Source organism: Bos indicus, chromosome X (genome assembly GCF_029378745.1).
Source record: "Bos indicus isolate NIAB-ARS_2022 breed Sahiwal x Tharparkar chromosome X, NIAB-ARS_B.indTharparkar_mat_pri_1.0, whole genome shotgun sequence".
Taxonomy (NCBI): Eukaryota; Metazoa; Chordata; class Mammalia; order Artiodactyla; family Bovidae; genus Bos; species Bos indicus.
In genome coordinates, this window is record NC_091789.1 from 8,790,860 (window position 1) to 8,815,746 (window position 24,887).

The 24,887-nt window shown below is 40.3% G+C and overlaps 1 protein-coding gene across 5 annotated transcripts in view; it reads right to left on the bottom strand.

Moving 5' to 3' along the window:
- TENM1 (teneurin transmembrane protein 1) overlaps positions 1-24,887 on the bottom strand; it is a 909,292-nt gene that overhangs the window by 106,628 nt on the left and 777,777 nt on the right. For 4 of the 5 annotated variants that reach the window (XM_070784169.1, XM_070784167.1, XM_070784165.1 and 1 more), the window contains 3 exons: positions 15,923-16,172; positions 7,406-7,426; positions 1,658-1,890 (listed from right to left, as the gene is read on the bottom strand). In XM_070784169.1, the coding sequence (XP_070640270.1) occupies positions 1,658-1,890; positions 7,406-7,426; positions 15,923-16,172 (504 nt within the window). The remainder of the gene's footprint in view (positions 1-1,657; positions 1,891-7,405; positions 7,427-15,922; positions 16,173-24,887) is intronic. The other variant, XM_070784168.1, reaches the window with a different exon arrangement.

Consider the following 24,887-nt stretch of genomic DNA (forward strand, 5'->3'; position numbering starts at 1 on the left):
TGTGTAATAGTTAAAAAAAAAAACCATGTTGGGTTCTTAAAACTCACTACAATGAATACTTCATAAAAGTTTCTTGGAGAAGGAAGAGAGAATGATTAAATAATGAAGGAGATAGGGTGGATTATATATGGCGACAGAGTTAACAGCTGACTATCCTTCAGCTTAGTAGCCTAAGATGGGAATATGATCCAAGTCTATAAAATCATGAAGCTGACTAGGAGAACATAGATTTATTTAAAAATTTCAGGCAACAGAATCGAGGGTTGACCCTTGAATATTGGGAAGTTAAATTTAGGACAAATAAAATTAAGTCTGAGCTCTCACAGAAGGCAAAAGAAAAAAAAGGAATTTGTTATACTAGGATACTAGGGGTGGGGCTTCCCAGGGGTGGGGCTTCCCAGGTGATGCTGGTGGTAAAGAATCTGCCTACTAATGCAGGAGATATAAGAGACGTGGATTCGATCCCTGGATTGGGAAGATCCTGGAGGAGGGCATGGCAACTCACTCCAGTAGTCTTGCCTGGAGAATCCCATGGACAGAGGGGCCTGGCAGGCTACAGTCCATAGGGTGGCAAAGAGTTGGACACGACTGAAACAACTTAGCCTGCACACATGCATACTATGGGTGATATAAATTTAAAATGTAAGTATATAGCTTCAAGGATGATTTCCCCAGTGGCTCAGGTGGTAAAGAATCTGCCTGCAATGTGGCAGACCTGGGCTCAGCTGCTGGGTTGGGAAGATCCCCTGGAGAAGGGAATGGCAACCCACTCCAGTATTCTTGCCTGGATAATCCATGAACAGAGGAATTAAGACACGACTGAGTGACTAACCCTTTCACTTTCACTTCAACAATGATTTAGATAAGTTAATGGAAGAAAGGTTCATTAAAGGTTGGTGATTGTTAAGCAAAAGGCAGGAATGTCTCAAGTCTATGAGATACTCAATATATTTGAAAGTGGCAGAATGTGGCACAGATTTGACCCCTAACCAGTGCAGGCCACAGTGCTAAAGCCATCCTCCTGGGGGCCCTTTGCTGGGCCAGGAGTTAACCCTTTAGTTGTTGGACTGTTGGGAGATTCCAAGAAGGAGATCATGGGCTGGGGTGTCCAGGAGGCAGAGGGTCCTGGGCAATAATTATTTATCAACCAGAAAAGAGGCATTCCAATATGTTCCTAATAGTTATGACTATCCCAATGCATATCGGCTAAAAATTAGTCCTGGGTGTGCCTATCTTCCGGAGAAGGCAATGGCACCCCACTCCAGTACTCTTGCCTGGAAAATCCCATGGACGGAGGAGCCTGGTAGGCTGCAGTCCATGGGGTCGCTAAGAGCTGGACACAACTGAGCGACTTCACTTTCACTTTTCACTTTCATGCATTGGAGAAGGAAATGACAACCCACTCCAGTATTCTTGCCTGGAGAATCCCAGGGACGGGGGAGCCTGGTGGGCTGCTGTCTATGGGGTCGCACAGAGTCGGACACAACTGAAGCAACTTAGCAGCAGCAGCAGCAGTGCCTATCTTCCCATACAGACTTCAGAGATGACGTCTGTCAGAGGTACAGTATATTGGGATGGATGGACCACACTGGGACAACAGTCTTAGGGATCTGTGAAGTCAAATGAAACCTTTAGATGACCAAGGAATTTTTCTTACCTCGTGGGCTATTCAGGGAAGCTTCTGAGGCTCTTCCGCCATCTCCACAGTGGCTCTGGTCAAAGGGCAGGCACTGATCACCAGTCCCTGCCACCACTTCAAAATTCTTGGACAAATCTTTTGTTTCCACAAGAGATTTCAGCTTGTAGACTTTTCGGGTATTGGTGTCTGATAGATAAAGTGATTCAGACATTGGGTCCATAGCCAGATAGTATTTGTGAGCAGGGCTTGTGCTAAGAGAAGAGAAAAAGAAAGTTATTTAAAGTAATTTGTTCAGCCTACACTCCCTGGGCTCTGCCTTTTGTCACAAGTGGAAAACTCTCTTCAGAGGTGAAAGTATTAATGTATCTTCCTTCTTATGTACTGAGGAGATAGACACCTCTTTGTTTTTCTAGTAATGGGTCTGGGATTAAAAAAAATTCAGTGTGTACTGCTAACCTGTAATGATCTGATATCCCAGTACCATCCGTTTGAGGGTAGAGAAAGATGCAGAGGAGAGAAAATCCCAGGAGATCTGTTTTCTCATACATACCTTTTCTACTCCCCCCACCCAGTTCTCCAATTACCTACTAGATTACTGCCTGGATATCTCAGGCACCCCAAACAGAAACTCCCCAGTCACCTCAAAATCCAAAACCGAAGTTAGTTATTCTCTTCCTGAATTCCCCATCCTTCACAAACCTACTTCTTGTCTTCTGAGCTTCCTACCTCACTCGGGGTCCCTACTGTCCTCCTGGGGTCCTGTTGGAAACTGAAAGGCATCCATAAACTGTGACGAGCGTGGCTTAGGTTGAGCTGTGCTGCAGATACATTGTGCCAAACTTCTCCTTTCCAAGCTTCCTTGTTTTTCACTTTTTTGTTTTTTAGCTGACTACCATATTTCTTGAATCCACATCTTCTTCTTTCAGGACATAATACAAGTGATTACATTTGACCTTTCTTTTGGTTGTAATCACAATCATCCATACCTCCTAAAGGTGACAAGTTACCTTGACTGGATTTTGGTATTCCTGAAATTCTTCAATTATATATTTACACGGGACCTTGTATTATTTTTATCTGCATATGTGGCTGAGCTCATTCACTAGTTTTGATTTTCCTAATTTCATTTTTCCTATCACTGCAGGAGTTTTGGTTTGGGGGACATTTTGCTTGAACTTAAGGGTCATGTACTGCTGACATCATCTAAGCTCTAAACCTTGAGGTCTAACCCTTACTCTCCCCCTTTCTCTCCACATGTAATTATGCCTGCAAATGAACTTTCAGAACTTTTCTTCTATCCCTCCTGCCATTACATTAGTTTTAACCTTCATCATCTCTGGCCTGCAATATTTTCCACAGCCCTGCCCATAGGAGGTGTTTTTGAAACCTTAAATCCATTTTTCCCCATCTTGCCTCCAGAGTTAATCTGATCATTTGCTTCCCATCTTTAAAAACTCTACAGACTTTTAAATATTCCTTGGTATGGGGCACATTCCTTTATTTACTAAGTAATTAATTCTTGTATGCCTTTTAAGGTTTTATACAGGCATTATCTTCTGAAGAAAGCTTACCCTAAATCTCTAGGCTCAGTTATTTGCCTATGCTTACCTCTATTCTGGGTGATCACATGTCATATTAACTTAAAAAAAATGTATTTGTATCCCCTAATAAACCATGAGAGGTTGGACAAGAGCTACCCTGTCTCATTTCTAGTGTGCTCACTGCACAGCACTCCGCCTCACACCTGGTAGCCTAAATCGGAAACTGGCAGCCATTCTTTACTACTCCTTCTTTCCGCCATTCCCCATATCCAGTAAAACAACATTAAAGAAAAAAAATTCTACCTCCTAAACTCGTCTCCAATCTGCCCACTTGTCTTTATCTCCACTGTCCGCAGTCCAGGGTTCTGCCATCTCTCACCTGCATTCCTTCCTTGGTACTATTTCTATGTTTGTATTTGTTCGTGGAGTCATTAAAAAATATTTACTAAGTGCAAACAATGTGCCAAGGAACTGTGCTATGGTCGGGAGACCTACTTGTGTGCACAGCAAAGCCCTTTTCTTCATGAAACTCACAGTCTCGTGGGGGAGTCAGATCAGTAAATAGGCTATGACTTGTAAATAGGAGTGTTACAACAGAAGTAGAAAGGAGAGAAATGAGCAGATAGGAGGAACACATTACCTAGCAGCACCCATGACATGGTATTAGCATTATTTTTTAAAATTATTAACTGAAGTTCATATTTTATTCAGATTTACTTAGTTTTTACTTAATATCCCTTTTCTGTTTCAGGATTCCATCTAGGATACCAAATTATATTTAGCCTTCCAGTCTCCTTAGGCTCCACAGGGCTGTGACAGTTTCTCAGAGTTTGCTGGGTTTTGATGACCTTAACAGTTTTAAGGAGTACTGGTCAGGTATTTTGTAGGATGCTCCTATTGGAATGTGTCTGATTTTTTTTTCTCACAGTTAGACAGGGAAGGAAGACCACAGGGGTAAAGTGCCATTCTCATCAAATCAAATCAAGGGTACATAATATCAACATGGCTTATCACTGTTAATGTTGACCTCAATCACCTGACTGAGGTAGTGTTTGTTGGGTTTGTCCTCTGTAAGTTAACTCTTTCTGTCTTATTTTCCACACTGTATTCTTTGGAGGAAGTTACTCTGCCAAGACAACACTTAAAGAGTAGGGAGTGTACCTCCTTGAGGGTCGAGTATCTATATAAATTATTTGGAGTTCTTCTGCATGACAACTTTATGTTTTCTTCTCCATTTATTTATGAACTCAACCATTTTTTTTCATATCAATATGGACTCATGGATATTTGCTTTATATTTTGCATTAAATCCAATACTACTTTATTTTGTTGCTCAAATTGTCGCAGCTTTACCCCCTGGGAGCTCTTTCTGTTGGCTCGTGTGCCCCTCATCCACCGCCATCAGTGCGGGTGTGCTTTGTTTGTTTTTTGAGCACGTCCTTCCTTTCTGGAACTACACGATGCTCCAGGCTCATCTTGTATGATACCTGCCCTGGCACCAGAATGAATCGTTTTTCCAAGTATCCCTAGTCCTTTTATTGAAAAATGGTATTAGAGAGTAAGATCTGAATACTGGGTGTAAGCACTATTTTTTCCCCTCCACACCTTGCTGTCTCAACTACTCTGTGAACTCTTTGCAGGCAGGAACCTTACCTTTCTACCTCAGTGCCAACAGAGGGTCTGACAGGGCTGATGCTCAGTAAGTGCTGAACTAAACTGTAGGACATGAATCTAACTAAGACATAGAGGAGTTCAGGCCTTGGCTACTTAGCCAAGCAAAATGGACGGGAGAGGGTCATTAGACTAATTAAGATGCTCTTAAAGACTGGCATTAAACTGTAAATAAAACCCAGAGCTGTTAAGAGTTAAAAAAAAAAAAAAAAGACTGGCATGTTCCTGATTGTATTTGTAATTGCCATTTGCCCTCTAAGCATATTTATGTTAATGATAGTAAGGCTGGCAAATACTGACTTGAGATCCAGTTTATAGTTTTAATTGGAAAAAAATCAAATCCAATTGGAATACTTGATTTTTTTCTACTTACCTTCATCAAATAAGAGAGTCCGGTAGATTCCAGGGACATCCTCAACCCTGGAATTACCATGCCAGCTGCTGTAAATAAACCGTGAAGGGCCCGACAGATTCCAGTATTGCTTTGGCAGTCATACGAGACAAAGCATCTCTGTAGCAAAGACTGCTTAAATATGGGTTTGAGTAAAAGTTTTCACATATTTAGTTGTACTTTTTGCCTTCAGAATAAAAATTTTCCAGTGCCCTTAGATCTTTCTAGAATAAAGAAGGGGTCACACCCCTCCTCAAAACAACCTTCAATACTTTGGTAGCCAGCTTGTGGAAGTTTCAACTGAACCAGATTAATCATGTTTTGTTTAGGGAAAGTCCATAGGCTATTTTTCCAAGAGAAATGTTATTTGTACAAAAACACTTTGGAATGCATTACATTCATTTATTATTGAATATCCTCAAAGTGGCTGTGAGGGAACTTGGAATTATCATTCTTCTCAAATCTCAACTGAGGAAACCCAGGCACATAGAAAGCTCACCCAGGGTCACTAACAAGTCTGTGCTTGGACCAATATTAGATTAGATTGTATGTAACTGAGTGTGCAAAATAAATACCTTCAGAATACTCTTGTTCTGAAAGTGACAAAAAAAAATTCAGTGTTACAATCTTCTTCTAACTATGTTGCTTTGCGAGGCTGTTCTCAAACTCTGTGCACTGGCCTTTAGAAAATGGAATAGCCCAAATGCACCAAATTCAAATTTGATTGCTATTTTCTTGACAGCCAACAGTCAGGAAGGTCTCCTATACTGAGAAGCAATTTCTTGCCATTTCATGCCATTTCCCAAGTGCACTTCAGCTCTTTTGAGATTGGTTTCTTTCTACTTTGTGAAACATGCCAAACCTGAGAAAGAAAAACCACTGGAATACATTCCAATTTGTTCTAATCCCTTGTGTCTAAATACATATTGCGATTTGAGATATGTGAAGATTATAACTTTAGTGGTATTGTCATCTTCTGGTTAGTTTTCCATGCAAGCAATGCCTGCATGGAGACTTAGCAAAGATCACTTAGCAAATATCACTTCACTCATGCCAGTTAAAACCACATAGATTGTGAAATGGGCAATTAATGCTCATAATTAATACGGTGCAACATTTTACCAGCAAGCAATTTGATAACCAACTTAATTTGCTTAAGGAGTCAGTCATGCCAAAGTAGCAAGGCTGATCTTGTGCACTGGCATTTGGGAAGTGCCTCTCCCAAATGGACTCCAAATGACAAACCCCATCACTGCCATTTTGATGACAATTGGCATTCGAAAGTGAACAAATTCAATTTTCTCCTTTGCAATTTCAGGTAACTTAGAACAGTTTTGACAAGTGTAATGTGTTAACAAGTTGAATAGACATACTTATGACTAATTTCAGAGTTATATGCCATTGTCAGTAAATGGTCAGTTTAAAGTTTATTATCTTTTTTTTGATGGGGCAAAACAGAAACCATGAGGTTGCATAAGGGGAACATGGAGAAATCTTATTCAAGAAGGTCATCATGGGCATTCTCTTAATACACTTGCCAACTAAATTCCTGGAAGTAGGAAGACTGCTGCACCGTCTCTTTCTCTACTTGCAACTTGAAAGTGAAAGTGAGGTGAAAGTGTTAGTCGCTCAGTCGTGTCTGACTCTTTGTGATTCCATGGACTGTAGCCTGCAGGACTCCTCTATCCATGGGACTCCCAGGCAATAATACTGGAGTACTTTGCCATACCCTCCTCCAGGGGGTCTTCCTGATCTGGGGATCAAACCCCCATCTCTTGTCTCCTACATTGGCAAGAGGATTCTTTACCATCTGAGCCACCAGGGGAGTCCACAAAATCAAATCTATTTGAACTTACAGACTCACTTGTGATATCACCTAAGAAAACACCATGAGGCTGGAGGCTTTGCTTTCCCGGGAAGTACTGAACTGCCAACTTTCTCTTATCATGTTTTCTTTTTGGTACATTCTGATCCTCCAGCAAATTCCACTTAGTGGAGCTCTCCTTTTGGAAAACACTTACCTGAGTTATAACTCCTAAGTTAACATTTACATTATTCCTTTAAACTTATTTAAGAAGTAAAGTTTCCCTATTAGCATATTATTAGGAGGTGATGTCTTAGGCAGGAAGGGGCATTAGGCACCCACCCATGTGATTTGCTTACCTATGTCTGGTATCTCTGTTTCTAGGGTGCACAAGGTATCCACGAATAGCAAGTAAAAGCAAACAGAGAGTCATCAGTATCATCCAACAAGCCAAACTGAACCAGACACACCTCTTCCTAACTCAGCTTGTGGTCAGTAGAGGGACTCCATAGGGATCACTCAGTCAGATGGGTAAGCCAAAGTGGACCCAATCCCTCCTGGCTGCTTATCCTGAGATGGCGCCAAGATGACTGAACATCCAGCTTGGTGCCTGGGCTAAAGCTCTAAGGTAGTTTTTTTCAAAAAGTTCTCTCTGGACTGTTTTCATTGGAAGCAGCTGAGCTCTTGCCACATGTGCAGTTTCCTGGGGGCTCTCCCCAGTCATGCCAAATCAGAATCTGGAAGTGGGAGTGGGGCCCAACAATTCCATTTTTAACAAACTCAGCTGGTGATTCTGAGGCAGAATAAGGCTTAAGAACCCCTGGGCTAAGTTTTGAAGAAGTACCCACTGCAAAGGGTCTGATCATGCAAGTCTCTAACTTGAAAGCCACTTTATCAAAATGCAAACTCTTTCATTATCCAGTCTATGTACAAGAGACATCCCCAACCCAAGCTTAAGCCACTTATATGATTGTAGAGGTGAGATAGGGACATCACTTGTGCACATTAGCACAAGTATTTAGCAATATTAAACAATTTAACAAATTGAAAGTATAAAACTTTTTTCTTCAACCATGATAGAATGTACCTGGCATCAAAACTGCTGCATCAAGAAAGTTTCAATAAAACATTGTTTACATCAAACTACAAGAGCCTTGTATTGGCCAGCTACTCATGCTCTGAGGGAGCAACCCGGGTGGGTAAAACAGAACTGTCATGTCAGAAACAGCAGAATGCTTCGGGGGTCCCTGATCTGTAAGCAGCTTGGCACAGGGCACTGCCTAGGGTATCTTACTCTGGGATGGGGTATGGGTCTTCTCGCCCAGGGAGCACAGTCTGTGTATAGGCCTGACCTTGGGTCCAATCTGCCCAGAATTAAAAGGTTATAATCATCTGTGAAATATAGTCATTGCAGTTTTAAAATGCTTTTAAACCTGGCCCTTAGGTCATTTTGAAAATCATGAAGATAACAAATCTTTTTATCTAAACTAGAAAATGTTCTTATTAGTTGGAACATCAGGAAAGAAGAAAAGATACAAAATGATTTCCTTTGAAGCCATCTGCAACTACTTAACTCTTGTTGAAGAAAATCCTTTTGGGATTTGACTAGGTGGGCTACAGTGACAATCCACTGACTTTTCCATTTTATGTGTTAGTCACTCCAGCCGTGTCCGACTCTTTGTGACCCCATGGACTGTAGCCCACTAGGCTCCTCTGTCCATGGAATTCTCCAGGCAAGAATACTGGAGTGAGTTGCCATGCCCTCCTCCAGGGGATCTTCCCAACCCAGGAATTGAATCTGGCTCTCCTGCACTGTAGGCAGACTTTTTACCAACTGAGCCATCAGGGAAGCCCCTTCTATTTCATGGGGCCACCTCTAAAGCCTGGGTATCCCCAGGGTTGACACAAAAGATCAAAAAGTAATGGTGAGGTGATGTGATTAGAAATCTGGCCTCAGGCGTTTGAACCTCTTTCAGTTTCTTTGTCTCCAGACACTTGCTTATTTTTGTGGCTTCTGAACCATAGGGTGAAAGCGCTTAAGGCTGGCTCTAATCACCGTTACATGGTTGATCTTCTTGAAGGAAGTTGAGTTGTGAACATTAAAGCATGGTTTCATCTGCCACAGACTCTCACGGTACAGAACCATGTGTGTGGCTCCAAAAGGTTTTGAAATTCTTAGGTGATGGCAAGGAGTGGGGAGAGGGGGTGGTTTGATTTTCTTGTGGCCACTTCTGATCGTGCCAATAATGTCACCGTGAATTTGGGAAGATGTCCCATATTATGCAGAGCAGCTTCTCTCATTAACATCTCAGAGGGAGGAAGAGAAAATGACAGAATTTATTTCCAGTGTGTGACCTTGTTCTGTCTCAGAATTACTTTTAGTTAAAGATTCAGGATTGAGCCACCACCAAAGTCGGTTTGCTGTCTAGCTGGCAGTGGACTGCACGCTGAGGTGTCAGTGTGTGAGTGCCTCACAGGCACGGCCCATCAGTGGGCATCACCACCTGGCAACTGACGGACTTGAAGTTTGCCGTGAGTTTGGAGGAGAAAGGTATGGAAGGGCAAATCTTTTCAGAGCAAGAAATTCTTGTGATGGTAGGATCTTTAAGTCGATCTTTGATTTTGTTCAGGACCTGCAAGATTAAAAGGGCTATTCTTTTTTAATTAAAAACTTTTTACTGAGTTATAATTCACATACCACAAAATTTCACCCTTTGAGAAAGTGCAATTCAGCAGTTTCCAGTAGACTCATAGAGTTGTACAACCCTGGCCATCGTCCGATTCCAGAACATTTGAATCATCTTATGAAGAAACCCTGTAGCCATTAGCAGTCAGTTCCCATTTCCCCCATTTCTCCAGCCCCAGGCAACCATTCATCTGCTTTTTGTCTCTATGAATTTGTTTATTCTTGACATTTCTTATACACGGAATTAGATAATATGTGGTATTTTGTGCCTGGCTTCTTTCATTTAGCATCATGTATGACCCATTCCTTGTACATTTTGGTAAGGATGTATGACCCATTCTTTAGTACATTTCATGGATGGAGAAAAAGGGGTAAGCCAACTTTGGAGTTTCTGGCTCATGACCAGACATCACAAGAGTTTGCTTGGCCTGCTCTGTGCTGGTTGCAGCACTTTGCTTGTTCTTCATGCTGTTCTTAGCTTCTTCCCTTATCCTTAGTCAGAAAATATCTGATATCAAAGAACGGACTTCCCTGTGTGTTCATCTTCTCATGGGAGTCTGCCTTTGAAGACTGACTTCCCACTCCTGCCACTTCTTAGAGCTTCCAACTTCAGGAAACTCTCAGTTAAGACTATCCTTCTCATTCTCTGTCCCTTGGCCTTATCACAACTTTCCTGTGTTGTGTTTAGGGCCCTGCTTTCAGCTAGCCATTCGCTTGAAAATCAATCTGACAAACGAATCCATGCTTGGTGATTAATGATGATTTTAGCTTGATGGGTTTTTCCAACACAGGTTCTCATGTTGGGAACTCTTGGAAAGCCAATGTCTCAACTCAGAGGAATGCATTTCTTAGGGTGGCAATTTGGACCCCTTGGAAGGTCAGCAAAGATGTTTTGGGTGTGAGGTAAATGGAGCTTTTGGGTGACAATGCTAATACATGAGACTAAACTGGAAAGCTAACCACCTATTTCATCTATATGTAGTCTGTTTCTCTGTTTGCAACTCCAGTGTTGCTGACGAGAGGAAGGTTCTTGGTCATTTTTCAGATATTTTCAGGGCCCTTAAAGTCTGTGTTCCATTTGTTCCTTCAGCAGAGCTCTCTACAACTTCTACTGTCCTTCATCATGCTAACTGCCCCTAAATGGGTGCTATTCAAGTTCTACCCAATCTCCAGTAAAAGACAGGAGTTGAGCACTAACAACAATGTAGGAAATATTAACTAGTCACTGTGAAAGAAACAGTAAAATCTCAAGAGAAAATTTTCATGTCACATTGACATTTGTCAAGTCCAAATTACTCAAGGCACCAAGAAGCATTTGGTAGGCTCTTTTTTTTTTTTTTCATTTTTAAGGGAAGGACAAAACAAATATCTGGAGAATCAGGGCATCTTGAACAATACAGCATGAGGTTTTTACAAAGAATAAATCATTTCCAGTTATGCTTAATAGATTTGTGAAATTAGAAGATGAGAGGGGAGCAAGAGGATACTCATATTTAAATTCTTACAAAGCACTTCATATGGTGTCTCCTGTTTTTATTTATATAATAACCCATGTGAGTTTTAGAAAACTGAAAAATGACTCTGGGGTCATAATCAAAGGAAGATGAAACAGTCATAATTGATGAGAAACAACTGATAGATTTGGGGATGCTGAGAATGAAGAAGAGAAAGTTCAGGTACCTATGATAATCTATCTTAACACTTCTGAAAGCTTCTCAGGTAAATGACGGAAGTGGCTTCTGTGCTTTAGATGTAAACATTTGCCACTACTGAGTGGATGTTTCATGAAGGCAGATTTTTGCTCAATATAAGGAAGAATTTTCAACACAGCATACCAAAGATGCAGTGGGTTGTTGGGTGAGATAAGTAAGTTTTCTGTTATTGAGAGGGATAAACAAAGTAAAGATGATCAACCGTCAGGGATGCAGTGCACACTACGTTTTACCAGACACCTCTATGGACTCTTCTATCACTAAGCTCATAAATCTGTGATATCACTTTTTAGTTACTGAAATATGTGTGTGTGTATGTGTGTTTAAAATTTTAACATGAGAAGCAAAGCACTAGGGATATCTAAACCTAAGCTATCTCATAAATCTATCTTAAAAAAAAACTTCACAGAATGTATTTTTGAGACTCCCGCAGGTTTAATTGCATGATCTTATAAGCTTCCCTTCTTTATTATTGTATCTTCATTTCCCACTGGAAGGAAGCACTGAGATGTATATGTGCAGATGAAATCTGCAGGAAACAGGCAAAGGGATACTGTATGCTTAAATAACAAGAAATAACCTTGTTGATCTCGGCATGTTGCTAATAATAATGACATAACTGACTTTTTTGTACCCTCCCCATTCAGCCAATGGGGGATCAGCTAGAGGAAATAAATGATCATCCACCAATGAAAATGAAATTATTTTTGAGGTCAGATGAAAGAAACTCAATTGGGGACAGTTTGGATCAGTGGAGCTGAGAGGAAAAATCTATAGTCTGCCAGTCTTTGAAATGTCAAGGGGCATCTAGAATTGTTCAATGTGGCCCAAAATGGAACAAGAAGATGAAAGAGAAGGAAATATAGAAGGGCACCCAGTAGGGGCAAGCTTTATGTCCTCTCAAGATGTCATCAAACACTGGGCAGATAACTACACATTTGTGGATCTTAAAACAGGTTAAACTGTATAAGACATGTAAGAGGATGCTCAAATACTAAATTGACAATTCTATAGATACAAAAGTAGAAAACAGAGTAGTTAAATTATACAATGAATAACCTGACAGAGAGTGAAGATCTAGAATGTTCTCTATTTTTTTCTGTAATAACTTATTGACAATATTGCTCTTCCACTCAGTTTTAAATGCAACCAATTGACATAATGACTCTATATAGTCTGTGTTTCCAAGGAAACAAATGACTCAACCAAATAAAATGACTAATATGCGCTGGGGGGGGCGATTAAATGAATTGATTTAACATCAACCAAAAATTGGTACAAAATTAACTCTCTCTATATATAAAGTAGAATTCAACGAACATTATGGTTATTAAGCTAGCAAAACCACCTTGTGTCAACTTATTTCTCCCAAGAAAGTTTAAACTTGGAAAAGTTATAAAGCAAATATATAAATTCACCAATCATATGTGAAAGATGCAAAGTATACAGAATAGACTACTGATTAGGATACTTTTTTTTTAAGTGAATCTAATAAGGACTACACTAGTTTCTGATTAAGCATGACAGATAATGTTTGCTGTCATAGACTGGGTTGATGGTTTTGACTATCATCAAATAGGGAGTTACCTGTTAATTACATCTAAATGATCATGTCTATATATTTATATTCCATCAGGTTATTTCTCTGATGGCCATTCACAAGAGTGTTGGGAGTAGAGAAGGAAGAATAAGTTTTTCTCCTTGAAAGAAATGCAGGGAATCTTAACCATGAGTCTATGAAAGGGCTTCATCCACAGGGATAAGTTGCTAGGGTGGGAGGTGGGGAGTGGAGATATGGGGAGAGAACGAAAATATGTAACAGCTGAGTTTTGTGTGAATGTGTTTATTTCTGGGGGAGAAGGCCCATAACATTCAACAGATTCTCAAAAAGGTCTGAGAACTTAAAGAAAAATGTTAGGAAGAACTTCTGTCAGCTCAGAAGAGCCAGCTAGGCAGACTCACGCTAAGTGAAAGCCTAGGTGTGTGAGCTCATGGTGTGTGCTCGCCTGTGCCTTTGAAGAGCTGTGGCAGTGACAGGGATTGGAAACTACTTCACTCTGTCCAAAACAAAATTTTCCTTATACTGAGAAAATCACTTTGCAGTTAGGGTCCAAGTTATTCCATTTTATTCTTCAAATGACTTTGTGTTAAAGGAAGGTCATAGGTACTTTGGACTAAAATGCAAATTTGTGAACTGTTAAGGACCCTTGACCAAGAGAGAATCTTCTCAATGAATGACAATTGCTCCACCTCAGGTAAATTTGCATTTAAATGACAAGGGAAAGGAGTCTATTTAGCTGGGTTTTCTTTATAGTAATATTTTTGGTTTTTATAGATAATCCTATGGGTTTTTTCCTCTGAGAAGGCAGCTATTGATACATAGGAGCTAGTTACATAGGTTTTATAGGGTTGGCTATATGGGGTCAGCCAGACAAGGTCTCTATGCAAGGGCCAATATCTGCACGCCTGGAAACATTCAGATGGTGAACGCATTGTTCAGTGCTCCATTTATGTTTGGCATCATGTAGACAGAGCATCCCTAGGATTTTGAAGACAATGTAGAATGTTGTATAAAACATTTTCAAATCCAGGCTACAATCATCATGGCCTTCTTCATTGATTTTCCAGTAAGTAGGTGCCCAAAGGGATACACTGCTTGTAATGACAAATCCCTGTGAGGTATGACATCCCAAGGTACATGAACATTTGATTAGGGCAGGGTGCTATGAATTAGTACCTCTTTAGACTCTGTAGATGTGCTTTATCTTTATAAAATCTTAATTTTACAGTCTATTTTTTTATCAGTCAAGGGATTTAACAGCTTTTTTCTCTATGACAGCGTTTGCAATTATAATTAAGAAATGTATTAAAACTGGAGTGAATTAATGTGAAAAATGGATGGGGGTTTGGGACTAGAAGAGTTCTCTAACTAGGTATGAAAGACTCAGTCTGAGAAAAGGGAGGTAGATTTCAAAGGAAAGCATGAGAATTTGAAAACTTTTGAGGAATGTCCTTATGTATTCAAATTTCCACTCTTATGTGATCATAAGTGTTAAACGAAAATGACCCAAGACTTTTCATGTGATTTGACTGGTCCTGACCGTGCTCCATGCATACACATTGCTCCGTCATTGTCTCTATTCTCCCAGTCACTGTTCTTGGTCACTACTTTTCAGGTCAATGAGGTGATGCCTGAGGCAAGAACTGTTTTATGGAAGAGTTTATAAGGTGGCATCAACCACCGTATAAACATAGGGAACATAGGGAAATTTTTCTGGAACATAGGGAAATTTTCAGCCTCATGTCCTGAAGGCGTGTGTCAGGGATAAAACTGTCACAACCAATTAGGAGAAGGCTCTATTAGTTTACCCAGGAGAGGGGAAACAGATCTGTCTATCCCTCTTGGGATGGGAGAGGATGTCTTCCTTTTCTAGGACTCCAGGGGACATATATTTGTGCCTTATATCCTTAGAAACCTGAATATTCATTGGAAGGACTGATGCTGAAGCTGACGTTCCAATACTTTGGCCACCTGATGTGAAGAGCCGACTCATTTGAAAAGACCCTGATGCTGGGAAAGATTGAAGGCAGGAGGAGAAGGGGAAGACAGAGGATGAAGTGGTTAGATGGCATCACTGACTCAGTGGACATGAGTTAAGCAAACTCCAGGAGATGGTGAAAATCTTGCCATAGAAAGCTTGCATGCTGCAGTCTATGGGGTTGCAAAGAGTCAGACACAACTGAGCAATTGAACAACAACAATAATCCTTAGAAAGGGAGAAATAAAGATGATTAAGTCGAAGTCTCTTTAGTTGTTATTTCTGTATAACTCCAAAATATGAACGACAGTGCCAAAAGGTATGAATTCCTTTCAAATGGTGTCAAAATACTTCGTCCTTCAAGAATATTCCTAAAACAGAGTGAGAAAGTCTAAAGATGAATGCTTTAATCATTTTTTCCAATGGATCAGAGCTTTTAAGGATGAAAAAACTAATCCTTCTTCAACTGTCGTGTAAACACAGGCGGCCATTTTCCTTTTGATGAACAGACCACTTCAAAAGACTGGACCTGGAGAACTTAGAAAATGTAGTTTTTGGCTCTGACAACACCTACCTGCTAGAAACAATACTATGTATTTTTGATCAGTCTTTGTCGTGGGCAGAGCAGGGGTTGAGTGACTTACCTGAGCACGTGACAGAATGGAGATCCACATCAGCGTCAGGAATGCACTCAGGGAAGGCCACACATACAGGCATGTCAACGCCTCCTGGTTCTCCAAAGCAGTGCTCAAAGGTTTCTTCAAGTGGGAGTAGACATGGTGACCTATGTCTGTGGCCCTATTCCTGCATCTCAGCTGGGTACTACAATATGGCAACTGCATTTTCTGTTCCTTCATGTAATGCCTTGTCTGTTCCTGTTATCTCATTCTTGTTTTTACCTTATCCGCTAAGCAAACACAGAGATTAGAGGAGACTTACCTTAATTCCAAAATACTAACGGAGTTTCCTGAGGGAAATATTCGCCTTACAAAATTGAAGTCACCAACATACACACTACCATCAGGGCCAGAAGCTAAGGCAACGGGAGCGAAGAGTTTGTTGTTGTGGGCGGGGCCGTTGCAGTTGGTGCAGGCTACGCTCCGTTGGTGTCCATTACCCATGATGGTTGCTATGACTGGAGGCTGCTGGGAAATGAACATATTTTCTCCATTCCCTTTATGTATGATTCCTAGATCCAAGGGGGAAAAAAAAGAATTAAAAAATAACCACACCATATTCTCAGCAATATTTTAAATTCTCTCTCATTGTTCAAAGCAGGAAGGAGCGTTGGCTTGCTATAAAAGAACTTGAGAGCGAAGCACATCACCCCAGCTTTTATTTAACTGCACAGCTACAACAAATGGCAGCATAACACTTTGCCTCAGTTTGTCCATCTATGAAATGGGATAATATACCCAGTCCCTTTAATGTTGATTCTAAATGCCTCAATAAAGTGTTTAATGACAAACTTTTAATGATTTCCTGTTCACTTTGGGCTCTGTGAATCATCTGTGGCTGGTTTTCAATCTCTGACTTTCTTCTGATGCCTGGTGCACATCTGTCTGACTTCAAACCACCTGCTCTATACAACTATGAAAAGGGAGGATCAGTCAATTTTAATATTAACCTAGCAGAACACAATCAGAAAGGTAATCTACTTTGGTAAAAAGAAATCATACTACTAGAATGCACTTCAAAGATAAGAGAAAAGAACTTGAATGTTCCCCTCTTTTGGACCATATCTCACTATCATCAGTGCAGGAAATAAAAGATACTGACTTATGAAACTGCTGGAAAGTACTCTGCAGTCATTTTCTCTGGGAAATCTCATCCATTCTCATGACTTAACTCCCATCTCTCTACGTTGAAACTTTTCTCCTGTCCAGAGTTCTCACCTGACATGCAATTTCCTACTACATTTCTTTACTTGGCTGTCCTACTGGTACCCCAAACTCAACAAGTTTAAGACTGAACTCAGTAGGCAAAACACTCTCTGACATAAATCACAGCAAGATCCTCTATGACCCACCTCCCAGAGTAATGGAAATGAAAGCAAAAATAAACAAACGGGACCTAATTAAACTTAAAAACTCTGGCACAATGAAGGAAACTATAAACAAGGTGAAAAGACAGCCTTCAGAGTGGGAGAAAATAATAGTAAAGGAAGCAACTGACAAAGAATTAATCTCAAAAATATACAAGCAGCTCCTGCAGCTCAATACCAGAAAAATAAACGACCCTATCAAAAAATGGGCCAAAGAACTAAACAGACATTTATCCAAAGAAGACATAAAGATGGCTAACAAACACATGAAAAAGTGCTCAACATCACTCATTATCAGAGAAATGCAAATCATGGGGGTCATTAAAGGAAACTGAACATTGAACCCTTAAAAAAAAAAAAAGAAATGCAAATCAAAACCACAATGAGGTACCGTCTCACACCTGTCAGAATGGCTGCGATCCAAAAGTCTACAAACAATAAATGCTGGAGAGAGTGTGGAGAAAAGGGAACCCTCTTACACTGTTGGTGTGAATGCAAACTAGTACAGCCACTAAGGAGAACAGTGTGGAGATTCCTCAAAAAACTGGAAATAGATCTGCTATACGACCCAGCAATCCCACTGCTGGGCATACACACCGAGGAAATCAGAATTGAAAGAGACATGTGTACCCCAATTTCATCACAGCACTGTTTACAATCGCCAGGACATGGAAGCAACCTAGATGTCCTGGATAAGAAACCTGGATAAGAAAGCTGTGGTACATATACACAGTGGAATATTACTCAGCTATTAAGAAGAATGCATTTGAATCAGTTCTAATGAGGTGGATGAAACTGAAGCCTATTATACAGAATGAAGTAAGTCAGAAGGAAGAACACCAGTACAGTATATTAATGCATATATACAGAATTTAGAAAGATCGTAATGATGACCCTATATGCAAGATAACAAAAGAGACACAGATATAAAGAACAGACTTTTGGACTCTGTGAGAGAAGGCAAGGGTGGGATGATTTGAGAGAATAGCATTGAAACATGTATATTACCATATGTGAAACAGATGACCAGTCTAAGTTCAATGCATGAAACAGCCAGTGCACTAGGACAACCCAGAGGGATGGGATGGGGAGGGAGGTGGGTGGGGGTTTGGGATGGGGGACACATGTATACCTGTGGCTGATTCATGTCAATGTATTGGCAAAAACCATCACAATATTGTAAAGTAATTAGCCTCCAATTAAATAAATTATTTTAAAAAAAAAGAAGAGGAAGACAAAAAGACTGAACTCATTATTTTTCTGTACTGCTCCACCCCGCAAACTATGCTATTTCTCCTATGTTCTCTGCTGATCTTCTGAGTGGTATCACCAGGAATGTATTTACTCATGTTGGGAACATGGGCACCACTGTGGCTCTTCTTTTCCTCATTCTCTAGCCCTAATTAATTACTAAACCCCCACTATCTCCTCAAATATATTGAACCAGTTCTATGGTCTCTGTTCTTACTACTGCTGCTTTAGTTCAGTTTTTCTTAACTTCTTAGTTTCTTGGTTTCTGTGTTTACCCATCTCCAAACTATCGTCCATATTTCTGCCATAAAGGTTATTTCATGTTGATATATGGCAAAAATCAACACAATATTGCAAAGCAATTATCCTCCAATTAAAAATAAATAAAGATTATTTCAATATGTAGATTAAAACCTTTCAGTAGTTCCATATCCTCTATGGCAGCAGTCTCCAGCCTTTTTGGTACCAGGGACCAGTTTCATGGAAGACATATTTTCCATGGATGGGGGCGAGAATGGCGGGTGGTTTTGGGATGATTCAGCGCATTACATTTATTGAGTTTGTTGAGCAGGAGGTGGAGCTCAGACGTAATGTGAGAGATGGGGAGCTTCACTCTGTACAGGAGAAGCTTTATTCGCTTGCCTGCTGCTCATCTCCTGCCGTGCGGCTCAGTTCCTAACAGGCCACACACAGGTACTGATCTGTGGCCCAGGGGTTGGGGACCCCTGCTTTATGGGATAAAGGGCTCATTTCTTATGATTAAGCCATACAAAGTCCTTCATGATTTGGCTCTTGTCTCCTTCTTCAGTCTCCCCTCTCATTACCCTCTCATTTTTATCCTGAGTTTCAGCTACAGCAAACTATGCACAAGTATTTTCACACGCTTCTGTTCTTCTCTGCTTTTGTGTTTTGCCGGTCCCTCCATCCTGAATGCCCTCCTCATTTTGTTTGCTTGGGAAACTCTAATCTAGCCTCCAAAGCTCAGCCCAGTTCTCCTTGGATGCTCTGTCCAGGCAGAATTTATTATTCCCTCCTCTGTGAGTATGCACAGTTTCTTTTCCATAGCTCTATTATGACACTTGCCACATGTAAGATACAGTTTTCATGACTTCTCTATCTTCCCTATCACAACATGAACTCCTTCCTCTGTCTTACTCTTTTCTGCATTTCAGTGCCAATCCCTGTGGCCAAGTCATTAGAAGTGCTCAATAAATGTTGGAAACAGGCTTTGAGTCTCTTGTAGTTTCCTTGTCCAAATCCCAATGATTTTGAGAACCTGCTGAGCCTGGGCAGAAAACCCAAGGAACAAGTACTGCTATGCTAAACAGCTCAAGTCTGCCCCAGAATGAGCCAGGGCAGGTAAAAAAAAATCCATGTGGTGAGAAGACATGCCAGTGTGTCAGGCTGTAGCAGCTGACAGCAAATGAATAAATGCAGCTATCCTGTCCAGTCTTATTTTTTCGCCTATGACTCCTGCTATCTATCTCCTTGGACTGCCTGTTATTCTCCCTAAACATTTCCTGAAATGTCTCCCTTGGTTTTTTTTCCAACTTTTGGTCCCACAGTCCTACAATAGAAACCATTGATCACTCTGAAATAGGAATGTCACTGGCAAAAATTAAGAGGGTAAAACATGCAGAAAGCCATGGCACCAAATATGAACCTGGAAACAGAAATGCCATACTTCTATAGGCTTTAGATTTCAAATCTCAAGTAATTTTACTTTCTTTCCCAAGGTGATTTCTGGCTATTTTTTTCCCCCAACATATCTGCAGGAGCAGCTATGAGCTTATGCCCCAACAAATTGCTCTTTTATTGCAGAACCATGAGATAGATATCTTGAGGCTCACTACTTTCTTATTAATTTTATTAATAACTTTATTAGGCACTGAAGAAATGTCTCAAGATTTAGAATAGTTAATTAAGTTAGATTAATAGGATAGAATTTCATTTCCCCCAAAACACTTAATTGCAGTGTGATCAGTATCACAATTTAAATGAATTGGGAGAAACTGAGTGAGAACTGGCATGATAGTTGCACAACATCATTGAAAAGAAATCTCCTGATAATCGCTCACTGAATATCCTACCAATGAGACTATGATATGTTCTTCAATAAATGAGGAAACCAATTGTTTAGCATGTCAGTATTTCAGCAATGCACTACAGGGTATATCATTCAAAAATATTTCCAATTATTGGCTTGGAAATACCAGATTTGCTATTAACATCTATTTTCACAGATAGATATCCATTTTTTATATCAATATAATGATATAGTTAACAATTACCTTCAAAATGACATGCTATTACCAGGCTCCTGGCAATTTAAAAACTGAAGATGGCTATTCTAAACCATTCTTCTAAGCCTGCAATTCGAAAACTCCTCTTTTCTATTAGAAAGCCCAGTACTCCATCAAATAAGAAGAATGATTAAAGGAAATAAAACATAAGGCAATGTACTTTCTGATTACATCTCAACAATTGATGTCTTGCTTTCATGCAAGGTACTAAAGTGCCCGTGTACCGAAATTACCATTCCTGTTTAAAGCTGAAGCAATCAAAACAAAAATGGGCAAACCCCTTTTGTATTGCCCTGGAAAAATAGATCATTTTGAAGGGTGTTTTTGTTGTTTCAAGAATCTGTTTAACCTTCCATTACATAGAACCGGGGCATACCATCTAGCAACAATGATTTAACACCAATTCTTCTGCAAAAGGTTGCTTTGAAAACATTTTGTTTATGTTCCTGGAAATCTTGATCAATTACTGCTGCCTCCTTTCCAGTTTATTCTGCCACACATGCTCATTTTGAAAACAGAATCAAATGATCCAGAGACTACACACATTATTTATAGGAAGGCCAACTTCCTGCTAAGGATTGGGTGTTTTGTTTACAGTTAACAAAGAAACCCCACTGGCTGGGGGCCTGTGGCATATTTTCTCCCTCAAGTTTTCCTTTTCTCTGCCAAAAAGTCAAGTCTGTTGTATAATAATTTAAGCATACTTCTAAACACATGACTCATATCCTCCTGTTACCTTGCTCAGAACTTCTTTTGAAGCTTATAAATAAGTTTGAAATACAATTCCCCTTGGAAGCCAGTGGGTGGTGCTTTATACTGATTTCAAAGAAGAAACCATTTTTCAGGCTTATGAACAACAAGGGACACAATAAATATTTCTCTTAGGACTTGATTGAGAGGATATAAACACAAACTGGGAGACATGCCAATGTGATCAATGGAAATTTACTTTCCCTCCCAGTAAAACCATTTGCCAAAAAACTACTGGCTTATCTTGGAGGTTAAGTTAAAGGAGATTCTTGATCTATTTCAGACAGATGACTACACCCAATTAGAACCCTGGATAGTTTTTTTCTAATAATTTAAAATACTCAACTGGCATAATTTTAAAGAACTGATTTATCTTAAAAGAAATAAATATGTACTCTCTGCAATCACTAATAAGATGTATTTTGAAGGAATAATATTGAAAAACACAAGTTCCCAGTTGGTTTTCTTTGTTAATTTCAGTGAAAGTAAGAACCATCTTGATGTATCAGACATAATATTTGGAAACAATGCTCCACAACCAATGGCTAATTGTCAGGTAAATACAATTGCTGCAACTGAAATGACAAATGGTCTGAAAACACTTCCTGCTAGAAACTACCCACTGCATAATGATTTTGGAGGCAAAGAAAAACTGCAGAATTGAATGGCAGCAGACATCCAATTTAATTACAGGTGTCTTTTTAACCAGTGAGAAGAAATTGGGGGAAGATAGATTCTTGTTTCTAATCTGCTGTCTCAGATCAAAAAAGCAGGGTGCCTAAAGAGTTAGGCTCTGGCCTTAATCAGTCAGAAAAGACTGTCTGACCTGACCGGGAGAGTGCGTTGCTTTCTAATTGGTCCTCTCAAAGCTGCTCCTTCACACTCATCATTCCTGCTTCTAAAACTGCCTTTGTGGGTAGGGTTTAGACTCCCAAAATGTCCCAAGAGAGGTGCTGGTATCCAAGGGCAGGCTGAAAGGCAGTGGCAGTGCTGGCTTCAGCCCTGTTTCCTGGCAGGCATGACCTGTCCTGTGTGTGTGTAGGCACGTGCCTACAAATGAGTTGATCAAGATAATATCAACTCACCCTTTTCGGCCCCAGGGACCGGTTTCATGGAGGACAATTCTTCCAGGGACTGGGGGGAGAGGGGGAATGGTTTCAGGATGATTCAAGCGCATTACACTTATTGTGCAACTTAATTTCTATTATTATGACATCAGCCCCACCTCAGATTATCAGGCGTTAGATCCTGGAGGTTGGGGAGCCCTGGATAAAATGAACAAATCTTCCTTTAAATAAGTCTGTCTTAAGTAAGGTTTCTTTCTCAGGATAAAATTCTCAGAAACAGACAAAGTAGATTTAGTGGGGCTGGGGTGAGTACCAGGGATCTTTTGGAGTGATAAAAATATTCTAAAACTCTGTGGTGGTGACGGTTGCAGAACTCCACACTTTACTAAAAATTATTGAAGTGTACCCTTAAAATGGGTGAATTTTATGGTGTATAAATTATACTTCAATAAAGCTGTGAAAAAGATTCTCAGAAGTAACTTGATACCTATTACCCTAAACATGAATTACTGGTGGATTAGAGGTGGAAAGAACACATTTGTGGAAATCAGGGGGGCCCCCAAAGCCAACTTTCTGAATGGCTTCCATCTGTTCTGAATTTTTCAGCCTCAAATGGTAAGAGAATATAGGACTGGGAGCACACAGCTGGGGACTGGCTCGATTGAGGTCATTCCCACTTTGTGTTTAATGTCAATGACAGGCATTTGAAAGAGACAATCCATACCAGCCAATAAAAGTGAGTGGAAAAGAAACGGCTGCTTAAAATGTCAAACTCTTTCAAATCAAAACAAAAAACCTAATAATTTAATAACTGGCATCTGCCCTTTTATTTTTATACTTTTGAAACTGTGATTCTCCTTTTGACAACAGAAAAAGGGTTGACATTTTATATCTGTGCCTGAATCTTTGCTCTTAAACAAGCAAACAGTTGGAAGGGGAATTCAGAGTCTTCCTTGAAAGAGGGGAAGGACATGTAATGGGAGGCATATGGCAGTGGTCTCAGGCTATGGTTGAAGCAAACCTGGTTAGCTTAGGTGATCAAAAGTTCCTAGCCTGTGGGGCTGGTCGGCTTGGCTGATTCAACTACAGTGCACATGAATAAGACCAGAGGTGTGTTTATAAAATGGATCTCTTAGCCTTGGTCAATTCATGGCCTTAAAAGAGAACCCTGCTTTAGCCAGCTGTTTCACAAAGGTCAGATGGATACAAGGACGGAAGGGTATAGTTGTCTCAGTACGTTCACATCACCAGTCCTGGAGAAATTACCCCAAGACAACATCCGACTAAAGGCTGCTCAGAATCTGCCTCTTTAGATGAAAAGGAATATGATTTCACAATGAAAACTTACCAGCAGATGTTCAAATGATGCTGGGTGGAAACACCAATGATAGGTTTCCCAGCAAAAGGAGGTGAAGGAACTTGGATGAAGCCTTTATAACCAGGGGAGCAAAATCAGTTTGTCTGAGAGAAGCACAGGCTAAGGGCCACCTGTGGTCTCTTCTGACTTCACGTCGAAATTACATACTAGGTGACAGTGACAGCAGGAAAAGTGTTCCAAAGAAGGCAACGACTGAAGATGAGCATGTACGGATTTCCACTGCTTGACCTGCTTTTCCTAAGTCCAGGACTCAGGAGGCTTAAAACTAAGTCAAGTCCGGAGCTGTACTCTTTCCCCAGATTCTTTCTCTTCTTCCCTGTGTTCCTCCTACCTCTTTGTCACCACTATCCATTGCTATCCCTTTACTCTATCCCTTGCTTCTTACTACATATACTGACATTTATACGGATAAAAAAAAATAAAAAACTGGTGTAGATAGAGTACATGGCTCTGGCCACTTACTGTGAGCCCTGGGGGAAAGTCATGTGACTCAGCCTTGGATTCCTGACCTTTTAAATGAGGTTAAGGCCACACCGCAGGGTTGTTGTGTTTAAAATGGGACAGAGTTCACTAAAGTCCGTTGAAAACTGTATGGCACATATGATGCATTAATTCTAAGATGCTTCCCATTTTAACATCTCTGGACTAAGCATGTATCTTGCAAACAATGTGTGTCATTGTTTAACTGGCAGTATTTTCCATAAAATAATGGTATACTTATAATCGTGGGCTTTCCTTGTAGCTCAGTCAGTAAAGAGTCTGTCTGCAATGCAGGAGCCCAGGTTCGATCCCTGGGTAGGGAAGATCCCCTGGAGAAGGAAATGGCAACCCACTCCAGTAATCTTGCCTGGAGAATCCCATGGACAGAGGAGCCTGACAGGGTTGCAAGAGTCAGACATGACTGAGCGACTAATCACACACATACTTATAATCAATGGTATTTTAGATCACATGAAATACAGCAATTATTATTCCAATTGTTAAAAGTTGGCTACAAGGTTGGATAAACTGGTTAATCATTTGGGCCAGAGCAGTAATGATAGAAAACTTTGTGAAGAGGTCTCACTTGACTAGCACTAATTTGAAATCAGATGATTGCATTTGAAAAGAA